The 20236-nt window shown below is 42.9% G+C and overlaps 1 protein-coding gene across 1 annotated transcript; it reads left to right on the plus strand.

Annotated features, from left to right (window-relative positions):
* Positions 1 to 2628: 2628 nt before the first annotated feature.
* Positions 2629 to 19357, plus strand: LOC119825629 (cell cycle control protein 50C-like). Its single transcript, XM_038346621.1, has 7 exons — positions 2629 to 2820; positions 5276 to 5386; positions 8680 to 8781; positions 9666 to 9753; positions 10169 to 10309; positions 15268 to 15477; positions 18987 to 19357. Exons 1-7 carry the CDS (start codon positions 2629 to 2631, stop codon positions 19169 to 19171), a joined length of 1029 nt encoding a protein of 342 aa, XP_038202549.1. The 3' UTR covers positions 19172 to 19357.
* Positions 19358 to 20236: the final 879 nt, after the last annotated feature.

The following is a 20236-nucleotide window of genomic DNA, read 5'->3' on the forward strand; positions in this document are numbered from 1 at the left end:
GAGCACTAAGTGAGATGTCATCATCAAGCCCCTCCCCTCAAGGCTCAGGGATCTATTTATGTAGAAGAGGCAGAAAGATTGTAAGAGCCAGAGGTGATGGATGACTCCAAGGAAGCAGCATCTTCTCAACACAACAGGAGTGAAATGTGAATTCACAGAGCCTGTGACAACAGGCACGAGACCGGAGCCATGTTCAAGCCCCACGTGATCCCAGCACTGAGAAGCAGACTGAACACAAAACCCCACCCCCAGTCAAGAAGCTATTAGCCATTGCTGCTGCTGGGAAAGCAAAATCCGTTTTCTCCCATGGAATGGCCTGGGTATATCAGCCAAGCTCCACGACAGACTCCGGACTAGGAAGAGTTGGCCAATAGAAAACAGAGTCTAAAGTTTGGGAGATTTGTTTTGTTTTGTTGTTATTGTTTTGGTGGGCTTTTTCTTTTCATCTTGTTTTGCTTGAGTTATTTTTTTTTTTGCCTTTTGTGTTTTTTTTTTTTTTTTGGTTTTCGACAGGGAATATGTGGTTGAATAGTAGTGGGGAGGAATTGGGAAGGAAAGAGTGTGATCAAAATATGTTGTGAGGAAATTTTAATAAAAAATAAAAGATCAAAGGTTTAGAGAAAGAATTAAATATAAAAGGTGGCTATATCATGCGCTCTGGTTATCTCTCTTAAGAATGCTGCCTTGGAAATACTTGCACTCACTGACTATGGTTACAGACTTTAATATGTCTACTTGGTGGAACCACATGGTGCTAGGGAGTTGGTGAGGCATTGTTCTGGGAGGTCGGCTATGATAAGAGTACCATTGAAATCATTTGACTTAATTAAATCAGATTGCTCTCCATTACATGAGTGAGACTCATCCCTTCCATTTAAGACCAGAACTGAATACTGAGTCCCCCCACCCCCAAGTAACAGAATTCTAACTGAAAAACTGGCTCTTGCTAAGGTTACGCCAGTCTGTTGGTCTTCAGGACTCAACTAGACACTTACCGGATTCTGCAGATTTAGGACTGAGCCTCTATTGCGTGAGACAATTCTTTATAATATATACTTATGTGTCTATGGATTTGATTTTCTGGACAGGCATGTTTAACACACTACCTGTAAAGCTTCTTTAAGTCTGTCGTCTTGTTTTATAAAAAAAAAAAAAAATTAAGAAATACTGTTCTTAATGGTTATAGAAATAACCCTTTTATTGAACTTACTTGTTTCAATATTGGAGTAGGACCTTAAGTCACAAACGTGCCTAATGTCTTGTGGGACAGTTTTATACATACAAATCTAACCTTGTACTCTGTGGGTATCCTTTAAACCCAAACCCTTAGCCGTGTTCATTTAGCAATACAACAAATAGATGCTAATTGTGTCCTCTGACATCTCCCACACACTGGAGGGTGACAGCAGCCATCCGTCTAGCTGCCACTTGCAGGCCAGAGTCAAGTGGCATGTTGAAAACTTCCTGTGCGTAATTTGCTTTTTGTTTGTTTGCTTTGTGAGTATAAAGATTGATTCTCAATTGGAAACCTCCTACTGTATATATTTGCATTTCCTTGATATTCTTTTAAATCAGGTCCATTTGTCATTGCCTTCATTGACATATCATGGCTTCTCTGCCTACTTTACAAAATTCGAAGTCTGTGTCTTCTCTGGCAGTTTGTTAAAGCAATAATTATAAATTGTTAATGACCAAGGTAGAAAACCCTCAAACCAGAGCTAATACTGTATTGCAAGGCTGAATATTTGATAATGTTTCACTAACCTCTAAGGAGCAGATTTGAGAGAGGCTAGAGGAAGACTTTTTCTTTCAAGATTTTTATTTTATATGTATGAATATTTTGCCTGAATCATGTGCACAAGTATTTTGTCTGTGCTTGAGTTATGAGTATTTTGTGTACCATGGGCATGCAGTACCTGAGGAGACCAGAAGAGGGCATTGGATCCCCTGGGTCTGGACTTAAAGACACTTGGGAACTACCATATGGGTGCTTGGAATCAAGTCTGGGTCCTTAGGAAGAGCAGCCAGTTTAACCACTGAGCCATCACTCGAGTCCCAGAAGGAAATGTAATCTACATTTTCTGCCTGGGTCTTTCTTATTTATGAAAAGCAGAAAGAAAGCGACTGAAGTTAAATACATGCACATATATCCTGCAAATTCCTATCTGCTTCTCCTTTCTGTATCATCACAGCATAGCAAAACTGCTGTGATCTCAGACTATTTTACCAACTTAGTTCTTATTCGCATTAGCCATATTTGGGGGAAAGCCGATAGGCCTGGCTTCAGTTGGTATTAATCACCAAAGATTTACACAACAGACCTCAGAAACAGCCCATAACAACTGCTTCCGAGCATGAGCAGTTGGTTTTTACAGACATTGAGGAGAGCTCTCTTGGGAATGGCATTTAACACAACAGGCTTTCTGGTTTGAAATAAAGCGCACCCAGCAGGGACTGGCGAGAGCTGTGCACTGCAGGTAGCGGGTCTGCTTAGAGAACAAGACAGGAAGCAAACATGATGTCACAACTTCATGTCATTCTTAATGTAGCATTAGCATTATGTGATATTATTACAAGCATGACTGTTCTAAATGTCCCAAAAGTATGTCAGTCACCTACAGGACCAAAATGGAGCCGAAGCCCCAGTATGACCTGTCCAGACTGCCAGAAAACACAGCCCTGAAGCAGCAAACGTTGCCTGCCCACCAGCTAGAATTTTCTGCCTCGATGGTCCTCTCTATCTTTTTTGCCACAGGAGGGTTCTGCCTCTGTATGGGCATCATCCTTCTATTGTCTGCACAGAGCACCAAGGGAATTGAGGTTTGTCATGTCTCACGTGTTTAATTTCCAAAGCTTTACGGTTTGGGATTATAAATGGGAGCAGTCACTTTGAGAACACAGCCCCTCAATGGGAAGCTAGATATGACCAGACCCGCCCAGCTTTGGGCTGGCAGGGATGCAGAGGGGGAAAGAGCCCTGAGCGTTGACTTCATTCATTCTTGCTGTCACACTGATCACCTCCAGCCAAGTTCATGTACAAAGATCCTGCCCGAGTCAGGTGATCTTAGAGAAGTGAGCAAGCAAGAAACAGAGGTAGAAAGAGAGCAGCGAGTTCAAAGGCCAGCCAGACCCCAATAATCCATATGTTAATGAGCCCAGAACCAAAAATAGAGATCTTGGGTTTTTTAAAAAGCATGTGAGCTTTTAAATGTTATTCTTGTATAGTTAATATGTCATGGTTGCAATTGTTTACTGTGCACATTGAGTTATTTTATATATGTTTACAATTATACACTAAGCAAATCAGGGGAATCACGATTTCCTCTCCTTTCTTTATGATTAGATTCTAGCTACTTTCTTCTAGATCTCCATAAAATCTCTAGGAAGCTGAGCCGTAGACATACTGCTGTACTGTGGAGCACAGGATCCCTCTTTCTGTGTTGGTTCACCCCATTCAGCTCCGTCCCCCCTCCCACTGCCCTTCCTGGTCTCTGGCTAAGTAGCTCTTCCCCCTGCATGTGAACTGTCGAAGCTTCCGCTCGTCAGTGAGAGCAGGCAATAGCAGTTGTTCTGATGTCCTTCGTGTCCATTCATTTTGCTGCACATGACAAGATTTTGACTTTGTGATCAAACAATATTCCATTGTGATATACTCCATTTTTATTCCTCTGTCACTGGACAACGAGATCAATTCCATAATACTATGAATAGGACTCCAAAAAATGCGGGAACGTGGGTGTCTTTATAACGTACTCATTTAATTGTCTTTAACTATATCCTCAATGAGAGGAATAATCACTCTCTTCACAGGTCACTCCTCTCAGATTCTATAAATAGATGATTACAGTCTTTGCTCCATTTTTAGTTATAGGCTTACAAGCTCACTGGACGCTGAATTGCAAGATACTGTCATTATGTGCACAGATAGTGGCATATGTATTTCTCACTAAAATTCTTAGCGGTAGAAAGCATCAGAGATGCTGTCTAACCAAAGCCTGTATGGTCATGAAACACTTCTTCTAACCCTGTGTTTCCATAACTCAGAGTGGACTCTATGAAATAAAGTGCATTCTAGTGTGACATCACTGATAGATAGACTGTTACATAAAGCTTACTGGTGATCAAAACTTGGGGTCCTGGAGATCAAATATTATAATCCCCGCATCAAAAGAGGAGTTGACCACACTGGAGCCCCAGGCCCCTTGGTGTGGTTCAGTGTGCTCTCTGTGCTTGCTCTTGCCTGATACCATCCTGTTCTTTATGAAGTGAAGCACAGTCCCACGACCAGAAAAGTAGCCTTTCAAGCCATGCCACATGTGCAGAGAATGGTGACGTAGAGCGTTGGTAGTGTTTACATAGTCACACGTCACATTTCTTTCACAAAGAGCCTATATTTCTTCTTTCCTGTTAGTTCTCTCCAAAAGAATCCTACATCCTACTGGCACCTTACCAAAGGGAAAGACACTCTTCTTGCTTCTCTGAGCTTCTACTCTCCCGGAATCCTCTTCATCATAGACAGGGAAGCAGAAACTGCCCACGGGATTAGGGAACACGCAGCCCCCTGGGCCCCATCACTGAGCCTCCCCCTCACAATCTCCCCCAGCTCCATCCTCCCAGAACTGAGGCTGAGCGCCTTGCCAAAGCACACAGCAGTCACTCACTTGGGACGCTTGACTCTTTTTTAAAAGAGAATTCATTATATAATTTTTCCACAGAATTTAACATTCAAAAAGCAAAACACACCTTCTCAGGCTGAGAATTATTCCACATACATTAATAATCTTATCAGGAAATAATGTTTTCCTGCTTGGTCACTTTTAGTAACTTCCTCAGCGTGTCATGTGAAATAATTAATATGGATATTTTCCATACAATAAAATGGAAACTAGTGAGTTCCCTGTAAAGGTGATTAGACTTCGGTTGTAAGCACAGTTTCACGAGTCATTGGCTGAGACCTTCCCAGCAACACATCCCCCCCCCACCCCGTGACTGAGAAGGAAGCTGCCTCATCCCCACTGATCAAATAAGTATGCAACAGAAACTTGGAGTCCCAGCCAGTGGCAAAATGCCTCCTGGCCACCAAAGGGAATACTGTAAGAAGGCCTCCTCCCAAGCACCCCAGAAAAAGAACACCCACACAGCAGGCTGTCCTCCAGCCATGTCACGGGCTCCATCTCCAAAGAACTGAAGACTCCGGATAAGGCGTGGGCATTGAATTTTAAGATGTGGATTCATATAACCTTTAAATGAACTGTCGTGTTTTCCTGCCTGCCAGATTAATTACACACACATATGTGCACACTGTGCTCGGCTACGGGAAGACAGCTCTAACTTTGACAAAGAGTGCACCTGCTCTGTCCCCTTCTACCTTATGGAGAAAATGGAGGTGAGTCCCACGCACCGCGTGCTGGTGCACCTCCACACATTTCTGCCTGCTGGTCTTGCACTTTCCAGCAAATGTTTACCAAAACCTGATAATATAGAAAGGAAGCACAGTAGAAATGGTGAATCTTGAGTCACTGACCCTGCAACCCCAGAATGCCCTTATGTGTTGTTATTATTATCTCCTGTTTGTAAACCCTGAGAGTCTTTATTAAGATTTAACTACGCCTTTAATCCCAGCACTCGGGAGGCAGAGGCAGGCGGATCTCTGTGAGTTCGAGACCAGCCTGGTCTATAAGAGCTAGTTCCAGGACAGGCTCCAAAGCTACAGAGAAACCCTGTCTCGAAAAACCAAAAAAAAAAAAAAAAAAAAAAAAAAAAATATTTAATTTATTTATTTTACAACCCTACCACAGTTTTTCCTCCCCCACCTCTCCTCCACCTGCCCACCCCATCCACTCCTCTGATTCTGTTCAGAAAGTGGGAGGCCTCCCATAGGCATCAACAAAGAATGGCATATTAAGCTGTTATAAGGTTAAGAGCCTCTCCTTTTATTTAGGCTGGGCAAGGCAATCCAGTATGAGGAATAGGTTCCCAAGAGCCGACCAAAGCATAAGGGACAGCCCTTCTCCCACTGTTAGGAGTCCCCAAATAGACCAAGCTACACAACTGTCACAGAGAGAGGACCTAAGTCAGTCCCATGCAGGCTCCCTGATTGTTGGTTCAGTGAGCTCCTATGAGCCCAGGTTAGTTGATTCTTTGGGTTTTCTTGTGATATCCTTGGCCCTCTAATCCTTTCTCCATCTCTTCAGCGGGATTCCCAGAACCCAGCCTAAGGTTTGACTGCGGGTCTCTGCATCTGTTTCCATCATTTGCTGCATGAGGCTCTCTGATGACAACGGGGGTAGTCACCAATCTGATCCCAGGAGGTGGCCAGTTCAGGCTACGTATCCACTATTGCTAGGAGTCTTAGCTGGGGTCACACTTGGAGGTTTGTGGGAGTTTCCCTTGCATTGGTTTTCTACCTGTCCCCCAAAAGCCTGCCCTCAACCTCAAGATTCTAAACTTTCCAACATGGCTTGTATAATTAGTCACATGGGTTCTATTATAAATATCTGTGTGGACAGGGCTATAGAATGTATTACATTTAACACTTCATGCTACGTGAAATTGTTAATGGACCGAGAAGTTACGTGACTTGGCCGAGGTCACACATTAAAATTAGTGTCAAGAGTTTTACCTGGCAGACTTCTCCTTGGATTCTCCTACCCCAAGTCATCTTACAAGGGCAGTTGCTCGATCCCAAAAGAGGCTTTCAGTCTGGCTCACTAGCAGTGTGAGGAATGCCAAGAAATACAAAGATGAACCCTTGCTGTTGGCGGATTCAGCTCTCATGTTCATACAGGTCCTAGGGAGATTTGGTGAAGAAACTTCCCAAAGCAGAAGGCAGCAAGGAGAGCTGTCCACTCTGACCTTTAGAAAGAGAAGGAAGGGAACGGGGAGGGGACAGCACATAGAGTTTGAGGAGATGATAAGGACCTAAGTTTGGGACCAGCTGAATGAGCTGTGAGCCCGAAGGTGGGGTGCTCGGTGAGGAGAATGAGAGAAAACGAGCCTGTACCTGAATTTCTATGTGTAGTGACATTCTGAAGGAAAAGAGGGGACCAGGTCTGGCGGAAGAGACACTGAGAGGAAGGGGTGCTGAATGTAGGGTACAGAACAGATATTTGAAATATCTTTAGGAAATAGAATAAAATACATTTTTCATTTAAGTCTTGCCTGTTAGGCAAAACCATGGAGGCCTAAAAATCTCCCCTCCACTCTCCCTGCCGGGTGTGCAGCTGAGGGGTGACTTCCAAGGGATCTTTATGAGCCAGTTACTAAAGTAGGCTCTCTGCAAAAGAGAAGCCTCCAGGCACGTCAGCTTCCTGAAGTCTTAAGAAACACTGCAGCCCGCAGCCTTCCTTGTTCTAGTCCTTGTCCATCCCCTTCTAGCTCCCAAGTTCGTCTGTACTTCTCCTGTATTGTCCTCTCTTCCTTTTCCTTCTTGAAGGCTCAAAATATTTAAATGTTTGAAGGAAGGAAAATCCCAAAAAGAAAACCTAGTATCAATTCTCACCTCTCTGCGTGACTGTGGGGGAAAGCGCAGATTTTGCTGCTAAGTTAATGACATTCACAAGAAGCTTCTAGTCGCCTGGCTCTCATGTGCCCAGCATGTGTGTTCACCTGCCCCTTGCATGCTTAGGGACTCCAGTTCTAAGTTATATCACCTGGATTTACTTTGAAACTGTATCCATGGCTTGGGGTGCTTATATCAATGCAACACTCAAAAGGTTCGGGGTATGTTTGTCCTCCCCTAAAGAAGCATGGAGACAGCTTCTGAAATGGAAGATAGAATGGTGACCACCAAATGGCTGCATGTAGCTTCAGTGTGGGGCAAAGACAAGCCCTGGGGCCATCTCACTGAGCAATACACCCACAGTCAACCCCGCCAGTCAGCACCTCCTTCAAGTCACTCCCTGGCAACTATCCCACAAACTCAAAACCATGTTCCATACAAGGAGGTCCCTACAAGGTTGTTCATCTAAAACCAAGTCCCCACTGAAATGCTCAGTGTGCCAGCCCTCATCCCTCCCGAAATATGCTCACTACTCACTCTCGTCCACCCAGCTGCTCCTAGACTACCATTTAGTGCAATGAGACGGCACCACGGAGGTCCCTAACCTAAGCAGCAGCTGCTGTGGCTACTCCTGCTGTCCACGATGCCATAATATAAATACGCAGCAGGAGCGCATCTCCAGCAACATCTTAACACATAGCCTGTTCTTCCCGCACAAGGCCCTTCACTGTTGACTGCTGTCCCACTCCAGAGCACCAGCAAATCCTGGATGCGCAGCAGCTTCCTCTTAACCCGACCACACCCCCCACTCTTCCTGGGAAAATCACTGGAATGTTGTTGAATATTAATTACTCAAACCACTTTAGCTGCTCGGGAAAGCTTACATCAGACCGGCTGATGTTCCAGCTGTTTCAGATCAATTGGGGACCCCAAAAAGAAACTTGTGTTTCATCAAGGAAAAAAAATATCTAGATATTGAAATCTTGTAAATAGTATTTTAAAATTTTAAAACATGATAGGCCAAGCATTTTTCCTAGTATTGCCACAAAGAGACAAATTTCATAAACCTGCATTTATACATTAAAAATACACAGCCTAAGGCGGGGCATGGTGGTACACGCCTTTAATCCCAAGACTCCAGAGGTATCTTATTTACTCCTTATTTCTCTTCCATGCAGGGTAATGTTTATATGTACTACAAATTGTATGGTTTCTATCAGAACCTCTATCGATATATTCTATCAAGAAGCAATAGTCAACTGGTGGGTAAGGATATTTGGGTAAGGCTCAGTCCATTTGGTATAATACTCTCTTCTTTTTAACAAGGGGTTATTTCAGTCTAAAAGACAGGAGTGGGGCAGGGCTCAGCATCTAGATTTTTGAACATAGAAATGTTTGCTTCATTCTTAAAGTGAAGGGGCTGAGCATTTTAGGTAAATACTTTTGGGAGAGGGCACTGGCCCGCTTAAAAGCAGTTAGTGTGAGTGCTAGCCAACTAACTATCCTTCACGGTTTGCAAAGACCGTGACCTCTGTTTGGTTCACTTGTTAACCAAGTTTGTCTGCCTATCTATAACCAAGGTCCTTGATCTAGCCTACTTAAGGAAACTTGCTTGAATATTTCAAAAGCCTTTGGTTTAACTAAGTACAAAAGCCTGGGTCTAACCTAGGCTCCAAGGTTTTATTCTCAGTAGTCCCTGTGTTAGTGAGAGAAGCTCGGTGAATTGTTTTCCAATCTGACAGTCTATGAAATAATAACCTAGCAGTTCTCTGTGAGGTCATCTAGCTATGGAATCTAACCTGAATACTCCTCTGAATATGGTAACTTTACCAAAAGGATTTTTAAAAGTGGTCCCACGTAGACTGAATGTGATACTCAACATAGGAAGGTAAAAATCCTTCCCACAAATCGTTTTGGCGTGCTCTGTATTGTTTAAAAGGATATAAAATTCCTAGACATCCATATGCAAGTATGTCTCCAAAGACTGAATGTTTTCTAGTCTAAGTGAGCCAGAAACCCTGGGGAAAACAGGTAGCAGCAGTCCATAATCTTGACCCATGCCAACGTACTAATGAGAGTTGATGCTCATTGCCAGAGTTCTCTCTTGCAATGGTCTGAGAGTTTGCCAAGAGCACTTCTCACTGATACATCATCTCACACACAGGATGTTAATAACTGCGCCCCGTTCCAGGTGTCCCACAACAGCACTCCCATCGTTCCCTGTGGTGCAATTGCCAACAGCATATTCAATGGTAGGTGACTTTTTTCCTACCTCTTTTATAAGTGTGTAGCCACCTCCACACTCAAGATGTTCCCCGGGCAGCTGAGTGGCTCATTTTATTTGCCTGCTTAATGCCAAGTATTTATCCAGGATAAGCCAGAACACTGGTGTCTGGAGTTTCATTTGTAAATAACTTCTCCCTCGCCAGCAATGTGAAGGAATAGTCAGAGAACACAAATTAGATGGGGCCAAAGAATATTTTTCAATAATTGGCTCAATGTTGGTAAAGGAAAAACTGATCTCATGATTCAGCATCTATGGCATGTAGGCGTGTTGAGTGTCTGCAACAAAACCTAATTTGTTTTTCATCTGTGTCTGGGTCTGAATTTTGAAAGGGGCAAAATGGCTACCTAACATCTTTACCGTAATTTTAAATTTCCTTTCAGATACCATAACTCTTTCATATCACCTTAATTCGTCTATATATATAGAAGTCCCGATGCTGAAGAGCGGGCTTACATGGTGGACAGATAAGTATGTCAAATTTCGGAACCCAAGAACCAGTGATCTTGCTAGTGCATTTGCAGGTAAGATCCAGACTGTTGCTCCATAGCCTTACTCACGCCCCCACACCATTTTTGGAGACAGGGTCCCTCTCCTTAGCCCTGGCTGTTCTCAAATCACTGTGCACAACAGGCTACTGTAGAACTCAGAGATCTGCCTTCCTCTCCTCCAGAGTGCTGAGGTTAAAAGCGTGTGCCGCCATGCCTGGTTCCCCCCTCTCTGTGTGTGGGGGGGTACAGGGAGGTTTTTTTTTATTTCTTTAATTCCTGTTGTTCTAACTTTCCCCATTCTAGACCCATTTCCTCCATTGCTTACCTATTGCAACTGTGAAATAATTGGTTCTCTATTTTGTCAAATAATTGGTTTTGTTCTAATTAACCATTAAGAAAAAGTAAATGTTTTAGAAAATTTGAATTTAAGCTACATTTGCAACTGGACACATTGGGGGGTGAGAAAGGGTTTCTTTGTGTAGCCTTGGCTATCCTGGAACTCTCTCTGAAAACCAAACTGGCCTTGAACTCAGGGATCCGTCTCCTTCAAGGCATGCACTACCATGCCCAACTTCAACTGGATACATTTTTGAGAATAAAAATAACTATCCACTTATTTTAATTTTTCATGTATTGATTAATAAATTAACATAGTATTTACGGACCTATCAAACAATTCTACTCAAATCTACTCTAAATTTTTTAAATCTACTTTCAACAATGCTGGTTTTTCCAAAAATTAAAATATATAAATGCTTATTAAATGTCTTGTGAAATATTTGCTTTAGTAATTATCAAACATTAAAAGATAATACAATAGAATAATTTTCCTGAATACCCATTTGCATGCTTAATAGGTTTCTTAACTCTCTGTGTTATGACATTTTTAATTATTTCAAAAAATTGTCTGAAACTTTAAAAAATGAATTCTGTAGTTAATCAATTTGGGATTGTCAGCACCTTTAAATGAGTCTTCTCTCATTCTCAAGAGTCTGAGTAAATGCCATCTCCATACCAGTAGTCGATTTTGTTAAATGGAGTAGTGTCTTAGTTGGGGTTTCTGTTGCTGCGACAAAACACCGCGACCAAAAAGCAAGTTGCGTCCAGTTGCAAACGTAGCTTAAATACAAGCTTTCTACAGGGTTGGTTAGGCTTACACTTCAGCACTGCTGTTTGTCTCTGAGGGAGGGGCGGCACAGGACCTTAAACAGGGCAGGATCCTGCAGTCAGGAGCTGCTGTGGAGGGTCTGGAGGGGAGCCGCTTACTGGCTGGCTTCCCATCGCTTGCTCAGCCCACTTTGTACAGAACCCAGGACTAGCAACCCAGGGATGACAGCACCCACCATGGGCTGGGCCCTCTGCCATCGATGACTAGATGAGCCAAGGCCTTACAGCTGGATCTCATGGTGGCACTTCCTCAGCTGCGGCTTCTTCCTCGCTCATGACTGGCTTGTGTCAGACTGACACACAAAACCAGATGGTACAGAGGACAATGTCAATTTTTATTTCATTGTAGTGAATATGCTAGTATTTTAATCCAAGTATTTTCATAGACATTTTTTTTTTGCTTCACAGTTTTTTTTCTATTTTTGACTTTTTTTAATGTGTTGTGAAGTCTAGATGCTACAGTATAAATCCTGGACTTTCTCAATATCATTTTATTTTAGCGCAAAAAAATCCTAACCCAAAGTGACAGTGCTACCAATAGTCTTTATGGAAGCCAACATCATCGGAGGCCTAATTATAAAGTTCAAAAATTAAATGTTATTTTGAACTACCATTGTGTAATATGTCCAGTTATTCCTCTGCTGTCACCTGAGTAAACTTTAATCTTTGTTTGCAGGCTTAGATTTCCAGAAGTGTTGCTCACAAAGTCACCCCAACCTAACATTTCTAACGTTACCTAGTTTGCATACTTTAAAAAAAATTTCAATTATCTTGCACAAGGTACACCCGAAGTTAAAAAAACTCATAAGAGAAAAAGCTGGGGATCACTGTAGAATACAACATGAGCTGTTGGTGTGCACCAGCCCCCCTCAAAGCTCCAGGCTCTCCAGACTTCTCTCTAATGACATGCGTGCTGAAATACGTAGCTACCTGTCACGAGTGTCACTAAGGATTTTGCAATGTTTTTTTTTGTTTTTTTTTTTTTTGCCAGTATAAAAAAAATAGTTGTTCGTGTGGCTGAAACTCTCGATAAGTAATGTGTTGTTTCGTTAATGGGCACTATTGTGATTTATGCATACACCATACGAGTTAAAGGACATTTCCTCTCTCTTGCTTTCTCTACTAACTGAGAGAATTCGTTTCACTCTGGGGTTCTGCTCCACCAAATTTTCACTTCTTTTATTACTACAAAAGCAAACAATTTAAAGTTAATCATTGGAGTTTTCAACTGAGTTTATAGCAACATCTATAATAAATGCCAGATTTTTATCTTCATGATTGACTTTCTAAAAGCACTGCTTTGATTCCGTGAGGAATTAAACCCAAGGGTTTATTATTGCCTGAGTTTTCCTGTCTGGAGACATTCACATAAAACTAGCTTTATTTAACTGTTCACAGTGCTCCTGTGCTGAAGTCAACACATTAAGACCTTTCTTTGGCTATGAAGACAAGTTTTTAAGTCAAAACCTAGGGACTAGAGAGAGAGCTCAGTAAGTAAAGTGCCCGCTGCCACATGAGGACCTGAGATCAGATCCCTAGTGCCCACGTAAAAAGCTGGGTGCACACTTGTGACCCTCATGCTGGGGCAGGGAATGGGGGAAGCAGGTCCATCCCTGGAGCCCCTAGTCAGTCAGTTTAGCCCCCAGTGTACTCTAGGTTCACGAGTCACCCTATCTCAAAATGCTATTCAGAACGACACCCAGCGTTTATTATAAGCATACACATGCTCATATACAAATGCATGCTCATGCACATGTACACGGGTACACTTTCATACACACACACATACATACAAACATACACTTACACTGAAACTAAGCTAGGTGTACTGTATCAAAAACTATATAAACAACCAGAACAATAAAATGAAAATAAAAATAAATCCATCTATTTTTTTTTTTTTTTTGGAAACGGGGTCTCATAGTCTCACTCTGGCTGGCCTTGGACTCACAGAGATCCTCCTGCCCCTGCCTGCTGAGTACTAAAGGTGTGTGTCACCACACCCAGTTCCTTTTAACCTTAATGAAGCCATGCTCCCAGAAAATACAGAAATGGACCTTCTGTGGGAATTAAAGCAGTGTCTGGGCACGGTTTTTAATCACAAACTTTGAAATAAGTTCAGATGTTCTTCTGATTTGCATTAGTTTTATTTCACATGGCCGTTAACATCACTGTGGTCGCCATGTGGAATAATGTCAACCACACTAGGGTATTGTCAGCAACATACAAAAATGCACTTAATTTTACATTAAACATGCATTCCAGTTTTTAGCTCTTCACAGCTAAACAAAAGGAAACAATCAAGAAATGTTACTATTGGATGGATGGATGGATGGATGGATGGATGGATGGATGGATGGAAACAAATGACCCATGTTAACTTGGAGAATGAAGGAAGTTAATGTCTCAGACCAAAGCATACATCTGACACCATCCAGATATATGGGAAGTGGTGGGATTGGAAGGTGATAGGGAGAGCTTAAAGCATGCATTTTGAAGCTGGAGAGATGCCTCAGTGTTTAAGAACCCAGGTTCAATTCCCAGCACCCACATGGCAGCTCACACCTGTCTGTAACTGTGGTTCCAGGACTTCTGACACCCTCACAGGCATACATGCATCAGTTAGCATGAAATAAAAATAAAAATAAATTTTAAAAATTGATTTAAAAAACAGACAGACCTGCATTTTTATAAAATCACAAACTGCCTTTTAACATAAAAATTTAATATTAAATTTAGTCATGCCAGTTAGCCTTATTATTATCTTTTCCTTTGCCTATCCAAAAAAATTAAAATTAAAATGATAAAAATTTAAAAAAAAAACAGAAATCAAACCTGCATTTCTATTTGGGGGGTTTTTTGTTGTTGTTGTTTTGTTTTGTTTTGTTTTGTTTGGGGTTTTTGAGACAGGGTTTCTCTCTAGCTTTGGAGCCTGTCCTGGAACTTGCTCTGTAGACCAGGCTGGCCTTGAACTCCCAGAGATCCTCCTGCCTCTGTCTCCTGGGATTATAGTGCTGGGATTATAGGTGTGTGACACCGCACTTATCCAAGAGGATTTTTATTTAACCTTTTGAGTCTCCTATCGGTAGAGGGACTGGTCTTACAGTAGTAAATGTTCCTCGCACAGTTTACTGTGCTTGATTAGCATCAGAAATTCAACGTGGAGTCTATCAACTTTTGGCAGATTGAAAGACTCTTTGACCCTTTCATCAAGCATTAGCTGATGATTCGATAACTGTTGTGTTTCAGGTTCTGAAATAAATACTAGTGGACATGTGAGTGCGATTCTGTCTTCAAGCATGTTCTGTAGAGTGGGGATAGCAATGCTCTCAGCAGGAAATGGAAGTCTGAGAGTGGGGGCAGTCAATGCCTGCATCTCTGGGATTCACACTAGCCTGGGGTTCAAACATGTAGCTGTGCTCTCATGGGGTGAGTGTGAGCATGTGTGGGGGCAGGGAATGAGTGTGTTATGGTGCAGGTGGGGAAGTCAGAAGACAGCTTTGGAGAGCTGGTTCTAATCTCCCACTGTGTGGGTTTCAGGGACTGGACTGGGTCTTCAATCTCGGCAGCACTCACCCTTAGCACTGAGCCATCCTACTGACCCTGATACCATGTTAATAACCCTACAAGATTATCATACGTTCTTCCTTGGAACGTTTAAAACCGTGTAATTAAGTATTACTTATTAAACTGTTACACATTTTCTCCTTTTTAAAGCCAAATTTCTATTGCCCTTTGATTGCGAATGCAATTCTTTCTCTAAGAAAAGTTAAAGAGAGAGCTGACCTTTCTCTACTATGTTTCTCATGTCCCCAACCCCACAGGAAGTGCAAAGCCTCCGCACTGGGCCCGACCTATCTATGAGCTAGATACGGAGGACCCAGGAAACAATGGCTTCATCAATGAGGACTTCATTGTGTGGATGAGGACCGCCGCCTTTCCCACGTTCAAAAAACTGTACCGCCGACTCAGCCGCGTGCACTACTTTGTCGATGGCTTACCTGCCGGCAACTACACTTTCAGCATATCCTACAGTATCCTTCTGGGCCACGTCCTCTTCTCAAAGTGAAAGCAAATCTAGCCTCTCACTGTTGAGCTCCTTCTTTCTGCTTCTGTCCTCCATCCAGATATGTGTGCCACTGAAAAACAGACGACTGTTGTACAGTGGTACACACGGAGACGGGAGATGCTAGCTCCTCAACCCGAGTCTCTATCTCGGGACTGATGTGTCAGGAAAAAAAAAGTGCACATTTTGTTTATATTATTGTAGTTTAGAACCCTCCCCAAAAATAGAGACCCCAAAAAGTGGCTGCATGTATTTCCATACTAGTTTTAAAGGAGTGACAATTATAGAAGAAAGCTGAAAGTTACTTTAGCCAAATTTGTTTGCACGGGTTTTCCTGTGATGGTAAAGACATTCCTTTTCTCTCTCTCTCTCTCTCTCTCTCTCTCTCTCTCTCTCTCTCTCTCTCTCTCTCTCTCTCTCCCTCCCTCCCTCCCTCCTTCCCTCCTTCCTTCCCTCCCTTCCTTCCTTCCTTTTTTCTTTTTGTAATAGGGTCTCACTATGTAGCTCTGGCTGTTCTGGAACTCACTATGTAAAGCAGGTTGATCTCAAATGCACAGAGATCTACCTGCTGCAGCCTCCTAAGTGCTAAGATTAAAGGCATTTGTCCCCAAACCTAGCTAAAAGTATTTATTCTAGTGTCAGTGGGCATTTTTCATCCTTCTCTATGTTGTTAGACAAGAGTGGACATTTAGCATGACCGTCTCTGTGTTGTCAAAGGAGAGTGGACGGTCAGCATGCCCTTCTTACACTTGCTGATTTTCAAGTCTCTGAAGCCAAAATATTACACCAAAGTGGCAAATTTGGGGATGATATGTCCTCTGCCTCTTCAACTATCATAACATCATCATATAACTGTGACTAAAGTATGTATTAATCTGTCTTCTTTTGCATTTATTTCATTTTATATTCCAACCACAGTTCTCCCTCCCACCCCTCGTTACGTCCCCCTCACCTCCCTGTCAGTGCACCCCCCAATCTATTCCTCTCAATTAAGGACTCCCTTGGGGAGTCAACGAAGTCTGGCATATTAAGTTGGGCCAGGACCAAGTCCCTCTGCTGGCATTAAGACTGAGTATAGCATCTCAACATAGAGAATGGGCTCCAACATTTTAAGGAACAACATGCAGTAGCAATACCAGGAATGGACAGATAGGGAAAGAGTACTTTTGTCCCCAAGTAAGATCAATGAAAAGCAGATGCAGACATCTAAATCAGCAAGGGAAAACAAGCCACATAGAGTGGGATGAGATGGAGAATCAAAAACTAAAAAACTAAGGGGATACACGGTACATCTGGAAGGTAGATAGAATCGCAGGCACTGGCACAGACCATGGGTCTTTTAGACAAAAGTGTGTTAGAGCAAGGGAGCCTGCATCTCCCCCACCTCTGTACCTGACCCAGCCTACCTATGCACTAGCTAAAGACCAGCTAGTAAACAAAGGCTTCCTCAATGAAGACATCACTGTGTGGATGTGGACAGCTTGATGCAGTCCGTGCCAGGAACGCTGTGAGCTCTGCACGGCAGATGTGTGCTCTTCCTGCCTTAGGTACACACCTGCCAGTGGGAGCTGATGTCTTAGTAGCAGGCAGACAGGCCGAGTTAGGAGACTTGTGTTCTAATAATAGATTATGACTTTTCCTTCCTAATTGAAAAATACAAACGTGAACCTGGTTTTAAAAAACAATGAAGTTTTATCTGTAAAATGTAACCAAATCTTTTTCAGTAGTTATATGTTACATATTACTTATGCTAACTGTGGTCTTGGGAGTTCATTTCCCTAGTCAGGTTCGCACCCAGCTTTGAAACATCCACCCATAGGCATCCACACCCTTACATACAGCACGCCAGGGTTGCTGACTAGGTTTGGTCTCAAGGTCACCCTACAGGCCACACCTTCTCCATGCTGAATTGACCACTTCCACAGTCTAACTCCCAGGGAGGTTCAATGAGAAATTATTTTTCAAGGTCAGGGATCAGACCCAGGACCTTGGGCACACTAAGCAAATGCTCTTCCACGGAGCTATGTGCCTAGTCCCGAGATGGAACAGCCTGGGCACAGTGTGAAGTGCAAATGTCTACATGTGGCCCTGTGCCCTTCTCCAGGGTTTCCTCTTTCTCCTGGGGCAGGTGTGTGGAACTCGCCCACGGGAGAGTAGCGATGGTCCTCTGTGAGAGCCCTGCAGATGTGGCATCTCTGTCTTGTCCACCTTCTGTTTGCCTTTGGAGTAGTTGCTTTAAAGCAGAGATTGAACGTTGCCTGCTGAGTGTCTCTCAAGTTGAATCTCCTGATCCCATGGGCTCCGTGACTATCATAACAGTAAACTGTACAAGAAACTGCAGAAGAAAACACAAAATCGAGATGCTACCTTCGCCCCTTGCTTTAGGTTGGGAGTGAGGAAAGGAAGCCAAGGGAGATGCTGTTTTTCCTCTCCAGACATGCTCTCCCTAGTGACTGCTAACAGCCACACCTGAATGACGATCTTTGTATGTCCAAACACAACTTCAACCCTGAATGTGAGCCCTCTGCTTCACCACCCGAGTGGCCTGGCTGAAGTTGGGACTGCAGCGGTATCTGCTGCCCGAGGGGAAAACAAGGCCCGGCAGGTGAGAACAGGACCTGGGGGAGAATGCAGGCGGGAAGATGAGGTAAAGTAGCACCAAGGACCAGGTAACAATGAGGAATTCCAGTATTCAAAAAAGAAACAGAAGACTTGTTCCTAACACATTGGCTTGTGTCTTTAAATAGCCTGTTGCCAAGAGATTGAAGCCTTCTAAGAGCTTTGCTGGGAAATGCCTCTGTCCTCTGCAGTTGCTATGAGAAGGCTTTGTTTGTTTATTAGTTTCGTTTACAAAAGGCACCAGATGTTTAAAACCCTCAGGCCACATGCATCATGAGGATGACATCATTAAAATGCTACATAGTAAACCCACTTCAAACACTTTCTCACCAGCAGCAGGGACACTGCCTTTGCAAAAGGCTAACAAGTCTGCCACCTTTAGAGTTCTCACCAAAAATGTTTCATTGTTCATTCTGGCGTTTTCTTTGTTGTTCTTCTTCTTATTGAAGACTTTTATCTGGAAAGAATTTGTGCTTTAGCCTCTCTGGACTCTTCTGGTTCGTGAATAGAACCTTCAGCTTGCTGTGAACACTCTCTATTCTATTCTTTCTGCTGCCTTGGAGTCATCAAAGGGAGTTAGATACCTGTTCCTTATCTGACTGCTGACAAATCATTCAGATCAATATGCTCTGCATCTCCTCTCTTCACTCTAGCTATGTGGAGGGGAACCTTGCTTTGACTAGTTTTATTCTTGCAAGATAAAGTACTAATTGGCTGTGTTGAAACATGGGAAATTGAATAAGTAACCATTTTGTGTCTCCAAAAAAGAAAAGATCAATTTCATGTACTGTAGTCTAGTGTATTTGTGTATGCCATGGGACAGATGATAAATACTGAGTCCTTAACAGATCTTCTTAGATTTTCCAGTTACCATGTTCCGAGGAGAAAAATCTGTTGTTCTTTCCACCCTGACGTGGATCGGAGGAGGTGGCCTTTTCCTGGGGCTTACGTACACAGTGACAGGGTTGTTGACATTGTTGGCCTCTTTCGCCATCCTGGCCATTCACGTGATGCTGAAAAACCGTAAAAAAGATTTCCTGTAGGAGTGAAGTCAAGGTTTGAAAAGACTAGCAGAAGGCAAAAATGGACAATGAAGTAATAGAAGTGAAGACCTCTGGCAAGGCCTGAAACATTTCGGCGTCATCTCAACAGGGGGGTTACTGGATTGACTGAATTCAGTATCATCTCAACTACATGGATAAACAATGAGATTCCCAGAGTGGGGTGAAGAGAAGGACTAAGGAGGAAGAGGAGGAGGAGGAGAAAAATATGTGCAGTAAAATGTTCTTGGAATGAAAACAATAAATGATTTTTGAGCTCGAGACCAAGTGTTAAGAATTTGAAGTTCCTATACTTGAGAGTGGGTGAGTTCCCTAGAGGCCCGCCATTAAAACAAGAGCAAGCAAGCTGAAACTGAGGTAGCTAAGCCAGATAGACTCAGTCTTCTGGTCGGATGAATTTATAAATTTTTCAAAGACCGACCTGTTGTTGAGCCAAACAGCAGAAGTGAATCACAACCAAGTTTTCCTGCTAAGACTGAGCAAGGCTTAGCTACATCCTCGGTATCCAAAGGACAATACACCGTAAGGAAAGTTTCTCTAATGCTACCCAAGATAAAAGCATTAAGCATGACTGATTCTTTAAACTATGTTAAGACGCAAAGCAATTCTAGGACTGATATTAAAATGACACTATCCAGAATATAAACGATGACTGGCCTCGAACTCACTGTCTGCCCAGGCTGGCCTTTGACTCATAATCCCCCTGCCTCAGTAGCCCTAGTGCTAAGATTACAAGTATGCACCACTGCACTACCTCTGCTAGTCGTTCACCTTACTGTGATAAAGTACCTAACAAGAAGCAGTTTCGAAGTTGGGCCTGAGCCTGTTGATGGTGGTACATGTATTTAATCCCAGCAGTCGGGAGGCAGAGTCAGGTGGATCTCTGTGAGGTCAAGGCCAGCCTGGTCTACAGAGTGAGTTCCAGGACAGCCGGGCTACACAGAGAATCCCTGTCCTGAAAAACCAAAACTAAGTAAATGGGTAAGTAAATAAATAAAAATAGAAGGCAGGTCTGATGGTGCAAGCCTTTATAGTCCCAGCACTCGG

This window comes from Arvicola amphibius, chromosome 10 (genome assembly GCF_903992535.2).
Source record: "Arvicola amphibius chromosome 10, mArvAmp1.2, whole genome shotgun sequence".
Taxonomy (NCBI): Eukaryota; Metazoa; Chordata; class Mammalia; order Rodentia; family Cricetidae; genus Arvicola; species Arvicola amphibius.

Excerpts from the sequence above, each read along its gene's own strand:
- LOC119825629 (XM_038346621.1), top strand. The coding sequence starts at position 2,629 with ATGGAGCCGAAGCCCCAGTATGACCTGTCCAGACTGCCAGAAAACACA. Across the intron at positions 8,782-9,665 it reads TGGTGGGTAAGGATATTTGG|GATGTTAATAACTGCGCCCC; the intron begins GTAAGGCTCAGT and ends TCTCACACACAG. Across the intron at positions 9,754-10,168 it reads TGCCAACAGCATATTCAATG|ATACCATAACTCTTTCATAT; the intron begins GTAGGTGACTTT and ends ATTTCCTTTCAG.